General features: G+C 38.5%; 1 protein-coding gene across 1 annotated transcript in view; it reads right to left on the bottom strand.

Annotated features, from left to right (window-relative positions):
• Positions 1-349: 349 nt before the first annotated feature.
• The window catches only part of SLC38A6 (solute carrier family 38 member 6), a 52,462-nt gene continuing 36,670 nt past the window's right edge, over positions 350-16,141 (bottom strand). Inside the window, 8 exon segments of the mRNA XM_074956414.1 lie at positions 350-4,429; positions 5,783-5,877; positions 6,036-6,180; positions 7,075-7,199; positions 12,108-12,208; positions 13,228-13,307; positions 14,194-14,247; positions 14,510-14,575. Of these exon segments, the coding sequence (XP_074812515.1) occupies positions 4,349-4,429; positions 5,783-5,877; positions 6,036-6,180; positions 7,075-7,199; positions 12,108-12,208; positions 13,228-13,307; positions 14,194-14,247; positions 14,510-14,575 (747 nt within the window). The 3' untranslated portion in view covers positions 350-4,348.

Below are 16,141 nucleotides of genomic sequence, written 5' to 3' on the forward strand. Positions count from 1 at the left end.
TAAAATATAGAAAAATGTCAGCATTTCACAAAAACTAAAAACATGTTACAATGAGTACAAGCAAGCTCCTTTTTTCGTAACTTCATTTTCCTTAACTCTGCTTCCAACATTTACAGTAATGAGGGACTAGAACAGAAATACCATATTCACCCAGCTAAATACAGGTAGCTCTGTAATTTGATCAGCATTCAAAATGTGCAGGCAATGGCAATGGGAGAGAGAATGATTTATTTAGCCTAAAAATGTTCCCAAATCATTTCTCTCTCTCCCAACGTATCTGCATCTCTCTTACAATGATCAGCATTTTCATTTAGGATACACATGCCCTCCCCCCCCCCCCCGCTCATAATATATGTATTTTTTTCTGTAGGTGGGTGAGGGTATGGGGAAAATCACTTGTTCAAATCCTCTGGGGTTGCACTGGTGTGACATCATCATGCAAACTCCTAACAGACATATTGGACTAGCACTAAATGGGGCTCGCTCTGCTAAGTGAAGCTAGTTGAACGAGCTACTTTATTTTAAAAAATGTTCAAAGAAAAATTTTCCCTAGTTTTTGAAAAGTGCATTTTTCTTCCTTGGGTTTTGATTTTTCAACACAAACTTGAAAAATATCAATGAAAAACAGAAATGACCATACAAAAAACCCCCCTGTTTAAACATTTTTTTTTCATAAAAAAATTCAATGAAAAGTTTTCATCCAGCTCTGTTGTAAGTTGTATTGGTGCAAGCTCTATTTTGCACTGTTTCAGCTACACGGCGAATTTGTACTGGTCTAACTATGTTGCTATAGCTACACTGTGCTAAAGATTCAGTAAACACGTGGTCTGTTTCCCCCTCTATTTCCATTTAACTTATTTATAAAGCAGTAAATAAGTTTTAAAGATGTTGACATGAGGACAAAAAAATGGTATAAAATATTGATATAATTAATGAGGGGAGAGAAATGGTAGCTTTTATCCAGGGACTCTCCCACAATATAGGCAAGCATATGAGCAAGGAAAATAGAAGTGTCAGTATTCTGGAAACTGAGGTTATTTCTCCAGATTTTAGGTTCTGCCAAACTTAATTTCCTATAGATGTATTTCTTTTCAAAAGAAACATTTGTAACTCTTCTCCTTGTAAAAAGAAAATAAATTGGTTAGTCTCTAAGGTGCCACTAGTACTCCTTTTCTTTTTTGCGAATACAGACTAACATGGCTGCTACTCTGAAATCTTCTCCTTGTGAAGATAACCCTCATACTATAAATCAATGCACTGCTGTCTTGTCTGCAATACTCTGCACCTAGACTGAAATAATATAGCTCCAACAGAGGTGTGAAATTGCTTCCATTCCCCTTAATGGAGTATTAACTTCACAAACTAGTATTAGCCATTTAAAAGCTTAGCTATTTGGCTGTACCCAGCCATGTTAAAAGTGTCATATTTACCTAGATTACAGTGTAAAGTTGGTATTTTAAATGGGAAACCATTACAAATATAGCATTGGTATGTTCATATGCTTTCAGATATTTCCTTAGCTGCATTCTTCAAAATTATGCACACAAACCTCATTGTAAATCCAATCCTTTCAGAAGAGCAGGCTATTAAATTTAATGCTGGACACAACTTTCATTTTTTTTTTTTCCAGGGAGGTATAAGAAAACTGCAGATCTTGCCAGGTTTTTATAAGCTTTCCAGTTCACCCGGTTAAGTTTTTAATGTTAACTTACTGTGCAGTTTAAAATACCTTTTTAGATTACCATAATCATGTCTTGCAGATATTACTAGATATTACGATATGAGAGTAGGGCAAAGTAGTATGTAAAATAAAGAATTTCCACAGAAATTCCCCTGATTTTGATTAATATTCTTGTAGATTATTAGTGTCCTTGCAAAAAAGCTACAAGTAAACATGGAGACTGATCCAACGCTCGTTCAAATGAACAGAACAATGCTCATTGACTTCAAATGGTCTTTGGATCAGGCCACATATGAAAAACAAGTAGTTGATTCACAACTGTCCCTACTGTCACATTTACTCAAGATGGCTGGGTAACATCTATCCAAGGTTTAGGTTACCCAAGATTTAGGTTTTTACACTGCTCATTGAAATATCTGAGCAGCTGAACATTTAGTAGAAGGGGGAACTTAAGACATACCATGGAAAGAAAAGATAGTGATATTTGTTTATCAGGAGTAAAATTTGGGAATAATTGCAAGAGGGATCAAAGGCAGGACAGAGAGCCTCCTTCATGTTTGTTTGTTCTAGGCTTCCACAGTAATCCACACTGCCAATCCCTTGATCAAAGGAGGCAGGAAACTTCTTATGTTCAGAGGTACCCAAACTTTCCCCAACAGTTTGGTTCAGCTCAAGGCTACACTGTAAACTTTCACAGGTATATTATGTTCATTCATGAAGACAAGAGAAATATGCTACAGAAACTCCTAAGGTCAGATCCTGGGCCCTGATCAGGTCACTTTGCTCCATCAAAGCAGCACATTGACTCTGCTATAGAGACAGACGAAAGGGTAGCTGAGAATTCTCTTTGGCATGGAGGAATCCTGTGCTGGCAGAAAGGTCTGTACCCATTCTTGCGGTTGGAAGTTGAAGCAGTCCTGTTTAGCCCTCTGTTGGCCCAGGACTAGAGCTGGCGATCAGAGCTATCTTTGCATCGACTTCCCTCAACTGCACAACTGAAAATTGTGTCAGCTGAGTTTATTTTAAATTAAAGTTGCAAAATACAGCTGAATTGCATAAATGTTACTTTAGAGCATTTCACTTTTGTATCTTATTTTACATTTCAGATGTAACAGTAAGTAGCAAATCAAATTAAAAGAAATATCACATCTGGAAATAGTAAAGTTTCCAAGCCTCTAAATCGTGCTGCTCCAGTCTGAGGACTAATTACTTAACTTTATGTAGGTCTCATTTTATCTTAACTTCCTTAGAAGATAAAAAAAATCTATAGATTAGAGCATTTTCATTTTAAACGATATTCTCAACAACAAAGAAATTTTTAAAAATTGACCATCATTCCTAACACTGTTTCAGCTCCTCTGGTGTAAGCAATGTTGGCTCTGGGCTGCCAATACCATTTTTAGCATTGTGTGGATTAGAGCTCAGAGGAAGTCTAACTGGTGCTGAAAATGGCCATCATATTTCATTTTAAGCATAAAGAGTGCAGAAGGGGATATGTAAGGGTTTAGCGATGTGGGGTGAAACTCTGGTCCTATATGGCAAAAGTCTCATTAACTTCAATAGTCCCAGGATTTCACTCTTGGAGTCTGATTCTTCTCTAACTTACGCCAGTGTAAAATTTAGACACACTCTAGTTCAACCATAAATTATGGGGCTAGAAGTCAGAATCATTGAATGAAGTTTTATGGCCTGTCTTATGCAAATCAGGCTAGATGATCATAATGGTTCCTTCTTGCTGTAGTACTTATGAGTACTTATGGAAGCTAATTGAGTTACACGTGTGTGTTGGGGGGGGCAGGGGGTTAAAAAAAATAAGGCCCCTAAATGCTTTGAATACTCATATTAGGTGACCAATATTCAAAAATTGGCATTTGTAATTGAAATGCTGGAAGATCTTAAGTGCAAAACAACAGTGATTGCTAGCGCTTCCGAAATACACAACAAATATCCTAGAAGGGCACAGAGTTTATTTGACAGACTCATTCCAAGAAGGCCTAAATCCAGTGAAGTATAAACTATACATAATTTAAAAGTGCAATTTCAAATAGAGGAATACGCTGGTGGGAGGGGAAATCTTCCTATTGGGTAGAGTAACAGTGTGGAGACCAAATCAGCTTCAAGATTTCAGTACGAGGGTGGTAAAATTTTGAAAGCTATTTTAATGAAAGTGATGCAAATCCTTTTATAACTGCTGTTGTGAGACTTCCAATATTATGAATGGCACAAGTTTTTGTAAAATCTGCCCATCTCAAGGGAAATCAGCTGAATCCAAGCCAGAACTCAGGAAATAAGCCCCTTTCAGCTCTGGGTGTTAGGGCAGGTTCAGATGCAGACCTCTGACCCTTTAAAATCTGAAAGCCTGAAACAAAATATTTTTTGCATTGTAAGCACACTATATAATGTCGTGTCATAAAGTGACCTCTTCACCTGGGTCATGTTAAGTCATTTTAAGACTAATATATTTGTAGAATGGAAGAGTTTAACTGTGCGAGAAGTAAACCAGTCAAAGAAATGGACATGAGAGTAAACAAACAAAATGTTACTTGTTTCATACACAGCTTTTGAAGGGTTTCTTCTTGAAGATGTCCAGCATTCAGTTGAGAATTTGCAATATGTTGCTGAGAATTGTCTCTCTCAAGTCCAGCTCAAGAAGCAATGGAAGGGATTTTATTGATTAATCCAATTGAAAATGATTAAGGCTAAACTTAAGAGACCAATAAGTATGCCAAAAATAAACAATGCACAAGCCTGTGAAGACAGAAGACAGAAGAACAAACAGTGAATGTTGAACAGCCGAATTCAATTTATACTTCTGAGAATTGCTATTAAGACCCTGACTATGAAAAAGAAATTCTACCTCCAATGCACTGACAGGCTTTAACAGCATATTTTTTAAATGATCTGCTACGTTTAAAATAACCAAAGTATTTAAACACAGCTGCTCTTTCCAACACAAATTAAATATATTCAGAAAGCTATTCATCTATATGAACACTAAGCTAAGCCTGCTTTGGAAATGATTTCACAAAGAATTCCCTTTCAAAACCAGTTTAGTGTGTCCACACTATCCACCTGGGAACTGTGTAGATGAACTTTGCATATTTAACTAAATCCCTGGAAAGGAATTAATTCCATTTGACCCTATGCACACAGGGGCTCAAAGTAAGTTAAGAAACAGAATTTAAACTCTACTTTAAAGACAGTTCTAGTTAAATACATTCCAAACTCTGCTAGAGCAGCCAGGGTGGACAGAGACAGACCCTCTGGAAACCATGTTTAGAAACAGCATTCTATTTTCAATAGCATTGAAATTGTTATAACAGTAAGCAGATTACTGATTTATAGCCAGCTCTGCTGATGTTATCATGCTCTATCTACACAAGCTACTCAAGACTTTAAACTTTATGTAGGTGTCAATACTAGCCTTTCCACTAAGATTTCCCATAATTGGTAGTCCTAGTGCAACCCTATAGAGGAGAGGGCGAGGGGAGATAAAAATGGTGGGAACATCAGCGTAGATGGTCTGCTGGCATTTTAACCACTGTGTCCTCTAACTTTTCTCAGTTGATATGGTGGTTAAAATGACAATGACCATGGCCACAGGCAGCAGCATGTTGGTTGCATTAGAACTCCCTCAATGGCTACCACTGGTAGTGCTGTAGCTGTTGTATCAACCATGGGAAATGTTAGGGGAAAAGGGGGCTTGTGCCAAGGAAGGTTTATTAGGGAACAGCATATAAACAGTGTTCCACACAAACATGGTTTGGCTGGACAACATGGACAAGGCCAAACCATATCAGAACTGTGTTTAAAAACAGATGGATCTGGTTTGAAGCCCCAGATCTGGACTTTGGGGAAATGTGGATTCAGATCAATATTACACAGCTTAGGTTCATGAAAGAGGTGGACTACATTAGTTTCAATAAGACCAGAGAACTGAAACAGAACGTAGCAGAAGACAAACTCCACACTACTATTGCAGACTTCAGGCTGCTAAAAATGGGTGCAGTGCAAAAGGCAAAGCATATTCTGTAGTATAATAAAATTTATCTAACATTAGAATTCTTGCATACAATAACACCACATGGAAAAATAACATACCCCAAGCTTCTGTCGTGATATAAAGTCCTCCCTGCTAAGTTTAAGATAAAACAGTCCAGGATACACAAAGAGCAAACACGTAGATGTGGTAGAGCCTTTACAAGATAATAAGAAAAAAATTATTTGTAGTAAGACTGGTACAGGGATATAAGCAGATATATTGTGTGATCTTTTTAGAATAGAACCCCATAATCCCCAAAACAAAACAACAAACCCCCCCCCCCCAAAAAAAAAAAAAAAAAAAACAACTTACCAACTAATCCAAATACATTTCTAATATCGGGCACAAACAATGCAAGCAAAACAATGATTGCATTGAGTGCTAAAGTGACAAGGATATGGCAAATCCACGAAGTAGGAAGATGAGATAAAAATATCATCATTACAGCCTTCCTTGCCTATATAATGAAAGGGGGGAAAAAAATTCAAGCAGGCACAAAACTTTATTCTAAAAGCCTTATTGTTATTTCCATTTTGATAAAGTATACCTTAGGTTTTACTTGGAAAAGACAGTTTTAAAGGAAAACATTTATTGATGTAGTTCAACAAAAGCCAAGAAAAAAGGTGTTCACATATAAATGTCATAGAAAATATGACACATATACTTTACTGCCTTTAAAGAACAAAACATTTAAATTACTGCAAAATTGTGTGCACACACAAATCATTAATATATGTAACTAGCTCCTTATGAAGAGCATATGGATTGTAGTAGTTGGATATACTTTGATGTTAATATTTGCTAATGGTTACGTTTATCCAGAGAGGCATATCGTTATCCTAAAAACTAAATGAAGTTCTGAACATAAATCCCCTACCAACTGACAGAATTGTCCCCTAAATTTTAGAATCACGTGATAAATACTGCTTTAAAACTTAAGTAAATGTTACACTACGTGAAGACAAAGCTACATTAAACTTTCGTTAAATCACTAGCAGCAAAGTATTTGCTGACTTCAATTTTCCTCTCCATACAGCCTTTTCAAAACAGAATTTAAGAAAAATGAAACAAAATAAACTTTAGAAATACTTTAGTCTCTAAATTAAAAACAATGCTGTGGGTTAGTTTAAATCTAAGCTCAGTCTCAGAAAGCATAAATTAGCTTAGTGGTTAGTTGTTATTTTGGAGTTTTCATGGAACATATGCAAGTATGAGGTCTTTGATCAATCACTTGACAAATGAGTAAGATACACAAAGCTAGATGTGACTCTAATATTGCAGTCTGCAAAGAATTAGCATTACCATACTATGAAACTGCTATGCCAGCATCAAAACTTTTAGGAGTACTTACAGGGAAATGGATTAGAGGCACTGTCAAAATCACAGCAAATAACATGCCTAGTTTTACAGTCATGACGACAATATCATGCGGCAGGTACCTGGTGTAACCTTGAAGTAATTCTGAGTCCACTTTGTCTGAAAAACCAAGAAATTGAATGTCATAAACCAAAGGGAATTCAGAAACAGAAGAACTATATCTCACCTATATTAATTCTCAAAGTTTCCATTTGGAGCAACTACTAGGCTGTTTTGTGCCCATAGCAGAATGGAGGTCGTGTACAAATTTCTTCCTGCCCCTAATGAAGCCAACAATAAACATATGTATGTTTGATACACAATCTAGAGAAACTTCCATTGTCTGAGTCATGAAACCAAGCTATGTACAAGTGAGAAAACAAACATGGAGAAGAAAGGGCTACAAGAGAGGGATACGCAGGCTTTGCAGATGTAGACTATAAGCTGGCCAATCCACAGGCAAGGCAACACTGTGCTAGTGTCAGGGATATGGGTGGTTGGACTCAAGCCTGCATAATGTAGTATAGACAATGGAGCCCAAGGCAGGATTACAATGAGTATAGATGCTCCAGTGCTTCATTAACAAATCCAAGGTCTGCTAACTCGAGTTTTACTAACCCTGCACTTACACTGCAGGCATACCCTGAGTGGCTTAAAGAAAAGAGATGATGATGATGAGACAGATGATAAATTATCCTGTAAAGACAGCACAACTCAAGGCCCCTTCTGTAGATAACTGAACTTGATGAGCTGTAACCAAGGCATTTGTGGTAGCCTTCAAAGAAGATATCTAAAATAGCGATGAGTGGGGCTTGAAGAGGGTCCACTTCGTTAAACTAAGACCAAAGGAAAAATATTCAGACCAAATAAGACCTTATCAGAATCTTTTCTGGTTTATGCCAGAATAGTAATAATCCATGGGGAATACAAGAGGATTTACCCTCTCAGGCTCCAAGCAGTAAGGTGAAGCCTGGTATAATGCATTTGAAAAATTTGGTCCTGCTATGGCATGTCCTAGAGAATAGGCTTGCTAACTGACACCTCCAGTTTGAAGAATGAGGGTCTCAGTAGTTAGAAGTAATCAGAACAATTTTTGCTAGGTTTTTAGTCTTCTTGATCATTTGTCTGAACAGAGGAAAAAAAAGGGTGGAATTCAATAAGCCAAGGCACTGTGCCATATAGCTGATTCTTTACTTCTGGAACAGAAAACTAGGAGACACTTTTTGGTTAAACTGGGTGGTGAATTTGCTCAGAAGTAAACTCTTTCTGCTGGACCAATTGACCTTACATGTTCAGCTTTCCATACACATATGGTATAAAGTGATTTGGAAGGTAAAATTTCACCATTTGGGAAAGTAGCTGCAGCGCCTCTAATTTCAAAGAGAAATTCTTGGTTATTCCTCCTAATGTATATATGCTACTGTTGTCTAATAGTTGCCTTCTTTCGGTATTTTTGCAGACTAGTTATTATGGGGAAAGGATGATTGGCTAAAGTCATTAATGACTTTAACATGTTAACTTCTATTAATGACACATGAGATTGAGATTTGTTTGACATGTAAGTGATTGGATGTTGTGGCAAAAGACTGGTGCTTGAGAGCTCGCAAGTTAAACCCTGGGAAGTACAATAATTTAATAGAAAACAGGGTAGAAGCAACGTAACAGACCAGGTGAGAGAACTTTCAGTAAGAACTTTAATTCCCTCAACAGTAATGAGGGTTCTTCTCTTACTCCACCACCATTTTAAAACTATTTGGAGAGTGAGATTAGTTTTACAAAAGTCACATTGGGGGTGGCAACTATTATGTTCAAATCTCTTATAGCACAAGCACAACTCCTATTTTTGGTACTAAAAGTGGGAAATGATGATTACTTAGAAAACAAACCAATAACTGCAACTTTCACTTTTGTTTCCACGACTTTTGCCCTTTCATCCTGACCATTCATGACTTTTCTTGGAAGATGCCATGATTTTAACAAAAAAATCACTCACCTACAGATGATCCACTACTCTAACTCATAGCAGATTTATGCTACCATGGGCTTCTGCTCCTATCAAAGCCTCTTGGTCACCTTGACTTACAGATCCACAGCAAAGAGTCAACATCCTTCCAAACTGGATGTAGAAGAAACATCTGTTCTCAAAGGAGTTCTTTTTTGCTTTCCAGTTGGTTTTTACTTTTCTAGAAATGGCGTTTATGACAAGGGGATGGAGAGGTGGGGCAGGGGTGGGGGAGATTCACTCATGCAATTTAATTTGCCTTTTTGGCTAAAGATAGGGAAGGAGTAGCCTGCACGCAGGAAAGAACCCTGTATGTATCCTCTGCAAAAAAACCTATTTAATTAACGTACATTATACCATCAGGCCTGAAAGGAAAGGAAAAGAGACAATCATTTCAATCAAAGTAAAGGTTAAGGGCTGGAGTCAAGGCAGAGCAAGGCTCCAATTAGGTCTACTGCATAAGGGACCAGGAACATGGTCTCCAGGACATGACTTCAGTGCTCTTTCTTCCTTTCCCTTTTTGCTGGGGACTTATCTGGAAACAAAATGAACAGGAACCCCACCCTGGAATCAGCTTCAGTGGTCTTCTGCAGTGGCACTCCGCACCCACATTCCCGCGTAGGCTGTTTGTTTCAACTTTCTTCCATGTGGAAAGAGCCAGCATGTGGTGGAACTAGCCCATGTTGCATTGACCAATCTGACATGGTGCTAGGCAGCAAGGTGAATCAGGCTGCGCTTTTATCATTTGAGGGGAAGCCCAGGTAACTTATTTGCTCTGTCACGGTCAGATCCAGACAAAGGGGAATCAAGGGTGGTGGTGGGGGGGGGGGGGAGAGCTAATTTGCAGGAAGGCAGTAAAAGTCAGGTTAGAAAGCTGGCAGGAGCAGTCCTACACCAATAGCAAAGGCACTGAGGTAGGGACTGCTAGTCTCCACCATTTAATTGATAATAGGAATTTGTTGTGCCTACAAGAGAAATACATTAATGCTCTGAAGAGGCAGCGTGCTTTTTTGCAAGAACTCAAAGCAATTTCCTCTGCAGATCACTAATTATTTGGTAGGTGTCAACAGGACTGGTGTTGTGCCAGATTGTCCCGAGCCCACAGACATTCTAAACAGATAACACAAAATACCCAGAGAGACAAGGGTTCTCTTAAGAGCATTTCCCCCCCTACTGTTGGGCTGAGAGTTTTATTTATTTTGACTGACAGAGATTAACACGTTAACTTCATGAGAGGAGTGAATTTTGAGAAGCAATTTGAAAGAAGAATCCTCATGCAGGTCAGTAATGCATTTCAGTGACCATGTTTGTTGATGCATCTGAAGAAGTGGGTTTTTTACCCATGAAAGCTTATGCCCAAATAAATCTGTTAGTCTTTAATATGCCACCGGACCTCCTTGTTTTCATGTTTGTATAATGCTACCATACTGCAGAGGGCAGTTGATCCAGATTGCTGGATGGAAACTTGAGAGAATACAACTTTGGCATGTATGATCTAGGAACAAAGTGTACAATCATGTGAAAATAAAGCTGGACACATGTAGAGCTGAACAATTTTCTCTTGGAAAGATATAGCACCGTGACATTATATGACAGGGTACTGCAAACACTATCACACAGTTGACATACCACACTGATACAGGTAGCTTCTATCTATGTGTTACAGGAAGACTGAACTGCTATATTAAATGGACACTCACCTACTTCTGACAATGTTATGATAGACCTTTAAAAAAAGAAAGCCATTGTGTAGTTAAGAGTTCTGAAATCTGTCTAAGTATTTGGGAGAAGCAAGCCTACCAGAATGGCTATTAAGTCACCTATATTTAAGCCCCAGCTACAAAAAATGGCACTTCAAAGTGTTCAAGAACTCCATCATCAATTGCATAGTTATTACACTGCTGCTGCAGCATACTGCCATGCAAAATCTACAGAAAAGCAGAATTGAAGGAGTCTGCTGAACAGATAGGATGATTTTTATATGGACAAGTTTATAAACGGAAATCCTCATTTTCTGTTTAAATACAAAAATTCACCAACAAAACATAACTACCACCCCCCCCCTCCCCACCCTGAACAAAATGGCAAGGGTCCTTTAAAGAGAGAGACACCTTCAACAGAATGCCCCCCTCGGTCTCTATGACCACAGTAATTCATACTCTATGTATCATTTTGTGTTTGTGCTTCCTCTGGTTTGCCTTTCTGTTGCAGATAGCAGCGGTATCTTTAAGAAGTCACTTTGGGTGGAGGAATCTATGATACAAATAATTAGTGAGGCTGTTTTAGTAAAGCTTTCTTGGAGTGTTCGTTTAAACTTTTGGTTTTGTTTCATTAATCAAACAGATTTCTATTCAAATAAATCCAAACAAGAAACCTACATCTTATCATGGCCTATGTGATGTGTCCATGCTGCTCTTGGCAATGCTTTGGAGAGAGGCAAAGGTGACTGTAATCCACCTTTATACCTCCGTGCTCCCAGGGTCATCCTGCTACTGACCCAGCCCTTTGTGAAAGGCACAGCAGGCCCTGTAGTGCTACAGGTGCACTGGGTTGACCGAATGGTAATTAGCATGTCAAGCTTCTCTAATGTAAGCATGATCTTAGAAGATATTTCACTAATCCCAATTAACTAAGTGAACAGTTTACTTGTATAGTGTTTACAGCCCCTATCCGGCAAAGAATTACATACATGCTTAACTTACACACTGAGCAACCATACTGAAGTTAATTTTTACAAAGCTAGGCACCTCTCTAAGCCTTTGCAGGACTGGTGCTTAAGTGGCTTAATTATTTCATATGTGCAACACAGGCCTTATTTTAAATACCCCAAATATTTTATTCCTTCATATGCATTCTATAGTAGGCTTTATATATTTGCAAACAGAATGAATTATTTAGCACACAAATCAAATGAAAAAATCCTTGGGAGCAGGCTGAATCAGTACATGTATTATGCAGTACATGATAAGCCAGAACATTCTTCACTATTATCTTGACCTCTAAAGAACTGTTAAGAACATACTTACCATAAAAAGTAAGGTACCCAAACAAGGCAGACACAAAATAGAGTAGGAAACTCAGACCAATTCCTGTGTTGGTTACATTCTGCATTCTGCTTTTTGATGGACTAAAATGCAAAACAACACCCCCCACCCCCGAATAATTATTAGGGTTTAATGTATGGTTTGAGGTGTTGAACACATAGCAGTTTATCTTTAGAATGATCTTGCAATTTACATTTTACAGGGATGAACCCCTGTGGTTTATCATTACCCAATACTTTGCTGGTCCCTGTATTTGCAGATTTCAAATCACTTTACACATGAAGACAAGTATCATTATCCCCATTTTACAGACACAGAAACTGAGGCACACAGAGGTGAACTCCCCACCCCCGCACCCCCAGTTCTGACTTGCCCAAGATGACACATCAAGTCAATGGCAGAGCCAGGAATAGAACCTAGTCCAGTATCCTATCAATTGAGCCCCACAGGGTGACTATCATAACAGTGCAGATTTGGCCAAATGCAGGCTCTCTCGCTGCTATAAAAATCAGCAAGTAAATGTCTGTGGATTTTGTTTTTTTCCCCAGTAGACAATGAAAACGTATTTGCTAGTTTCTCTGCTACAAATATAATCAGAGGCTATGTCTACACTATAAGCGAGGCATGTGATTCCCCTGCTTGTGTACACCTATTTGCAGTAGCTTGATGAGAGCTAGCGTGAGTATAAATAGCAGTTTAGCCATGGAAGCATGGACAGCAGAGGCAGGGGTGAGCTGTGCTGAGTACAAACCTGCCTGAAAACAGTGGGGACATATTTGGCATGGCATAGGTCAGCTGTGCCTCTGCTGTCGGTTCCCATGCCATCACGGCTACATTACAATTCATACTCGCTAGCTCTTATTAAGCAAACACAATTATGTGCATATAAGCAGGGGAATCACACCCCTAGTTTGTAGCGTAGACATAGCCTAAAATGCCAGTGCTGACTCAGATGAAAATTTTGCCTACCTAATATATAAAGGATAAATTGTCATTGTTCAACCGCACTAAGTTGAATATGGAACAGATTTTCTGACAACTTTGGTTGAATAAGAAAAACACTATCATTATATTTCAACATTACTTGCTTTCCATATGTTACCTTCGGAGCTCACAGTAAATGGGCAATACTGAGGTATGGCAGAGAAACGAGAAGGCCATGGTTGGAATGGCATAAGCACTCTAAAAGGAGGGGTGGGGGTGGGGGTGGGGGAGAAACAAAGAAAAAAATTCTCACTATAAACAGCTGTAAATTAATTTGAGTGAACCTAAGATTCAACTTCATGGCCTCAATCCAATGCCTGAAATCAATGGGAGGGGTTTTGGACTAATGCTTCTGGATAAGCTCTATACTAGATAATGGGGGCTTCCCAACTGTTTCATGCAACTGTGCCATTTCAGCTAAGAACTCCAGTATATCAGCCAATACCCTCCTGACAGTGGAGGGTACGGGCTACAAGACTCTTTTTGGATATATAAAGCCCAAAAGTGCCACATCTTACTCACCTTACTCATGTGGGTTCTTCCACTTTAGTTCCTGAGCCTACTCCCGTAAGTAGGACAAGTAGGATTTGGCACATAGGGTCAGTAAAAATACTACAATTGGTTATTTATATAGTATGAAACTTACCAAATTATAAGTACAGCTGTCTATAACATGCAACATTACTGTGTCAAATTATTGACTCCTTTAACCTGCCCTGAACTTTTAGTTAAAAAATTCAGTATTTGTGTCTCTTAAAAATTGGTTACAGCATTCAGAAACCTGAAAGACCTAAAAAAATGCTTTTGCAAATGAAGTCTGAAGGCTGTTCTATAATCAAAAAGTTTTATCAGTAAAACTGTCAGGGGTGTGATTTTTCTTCTGCACAACTAACAGCTAGAAAATTTTTTTAAATGAAAGCTGAGACTCTGGAGAACAACTTAGAGGCATATGTGGGTACCCCCAACCTACAGCTATTCCTTTAGAAAACATTGGTTTATGCCCTATGCCAGCAGGGTTCATATCCATTAAAAAAAACAAAACCTCTGCGCACCCCACCTGTTATTAAGATACACAGCACATTACCTCCTTAGAAAAATGAAAGAGCTTTGCTTTACAATCCTCAGTAGAATTTGAAATCTGTGCAAGATACATACACAAAAAAGGGAAATGACATATTAAATGACTGACTACAAACCACAGACATTAGATCACATTGTTTCAAGCTAATAAAATCATGCTAATTAAAGGGTATCAATATTCTATGAATGAAAAGTAACTAAGGATTTATCAACTATTTTTTTAATTATAAAATATTACTAACCTGAGGGTTTTGATATAGAGAAAGAATGATTTAGATTACTAAAAAGATATAAAAGCTTCAAAATTGCATATATGTTACCTGTAAGATCTCTATAGGGCTGTTTAATGTCAGTGGACAAGGGATGGACCATTTTTTTATTACAACCTGTAAAGACAGCGTGTATTTAATATTTTCAAGACTGCCTGAAAGCTGGGGTATTATATAAATAATTAGAACATGAGTATATTGATAAACACAGTAATACAAGGCAATTACAAACAACCTGCTTGTCTATTGGAGAGCTGGGCAAGGAAGATCAAAAGGATTTGAGAGAAAATGCTGTCAACATCATTCCACCCAGCCAGTTAATTAGATATTAAAGGAGGTCTAACATTGCAATGGCAGAAACGTGGTTGTAATTAAATGACAAAAGCAGGAAAAGAAAACTCCCTAAACCAAAACCCTAATATTTCCCAGAAATCTATAGGGAGTTTTACCCACACTGATGGTTTTGACAGTTCCATGTGGTGGGGACGAAAATTAGAAGGAAATTAAGGAAAAAAATATGACACTTTCCCTCTCATGAGTCTATTTATAATTATAGTTGCATTCTTCCTGTCACTGTATTTATGGCTCTGTCCACATTTCCCATTCTAGTTACCTATTTTTAGGTGTTAGAAATTCTTTATATCACTTGCTCGAGGCTTTAAACTTGAAATAATAAGGGGTCAGATTCATGACAGGGATAAAATGGAAGAGATCTGTCCTTTTATCTCTGAAACTCTACCTGTACAAACATGCTAGAGAGACAAGATTGATGAAGTAATATCTTTTATTGGACAAACTTCTATTGCTGAGAAAGAGAGAGAGACGCTTTCAACCCTACACGAACTGTTCTTGAGGTACATGTACAAACGTGGCATTCTCAAGAAAGCGATGACTAGAAGCTCCCCACTCATGCAGTATCCCCAGCAAAAGTGTGGCCAGAGGGAATAGTGGGTACATGGCATGCTATTCATGCAACCTTGCAACACAGACAGAAAAAACCCTTCTGCAGCAATAACATAGGTCTTAAATTACGCAGCTTAGAAGCTTTCAAAATATTTTTCATCAGCTGAACTCAAAGCACTTTGCAAATGCAGGTAAGTTTAATTATTTCCATTGCAAATGAGGGCACTGAAGTAGAGAGAGGAGATGAGACTTGCTTGAGGTAACACAGCAGGACAGAGATCTAGGACTAGAACCCAGTTCAATGCCCTATACACTAGACCAGTGGTGCCTAAACTTTTCCTGTTGTGCCCCTGCCTTACCAGTAATGGAATCTGTCCGTGCCCCTCCATTACAGCACAGTTGGCTCAGCAGAGGAGCTGGGGCTGAAGGCAGGCATGGAGGCAGAGCTGGGTGCCGCTCCCTCTTTGCCCCCTCTACCATGGGGGCTAGCCTGCTGGGCCCCACTCCACGCCGCCCTGAACTTTCCTCCATGGCCCCCTAGGGTGGAGTGCCGCACAGTTTGGGAACCACTGCACTAGACCATGTTGCTTAAATAAGACATGAGCAATATATGGTGCCTATCCCTGCAGCAGGGCATATTAAATTTGTGCTCACAAGCAAAAGCTGAAGGAGACAGTATGTGCATGAAGCTGACTGTACAGAATTATTGTATAAGTAAAATAAGGGCATTACTTCCAATGACTGGTGCGGATTTCTTCTGCAACAAATTGAAGTACATCT

Source organism: Natator depressus, chromosome 6 (assembly GCF_965152275.1).
Source record: "Natator depressus isolate rNatDep1 chromosome 6, rNatDep2.hap1, whole genome shotgun sequence".
In the NCBI taxonomy this organism is placed as follows: domain Eukaryota; kingdom Metazoa; phylum Chordata; order Testudines; family Cheloniidae; genus Natator; species Natator depressus.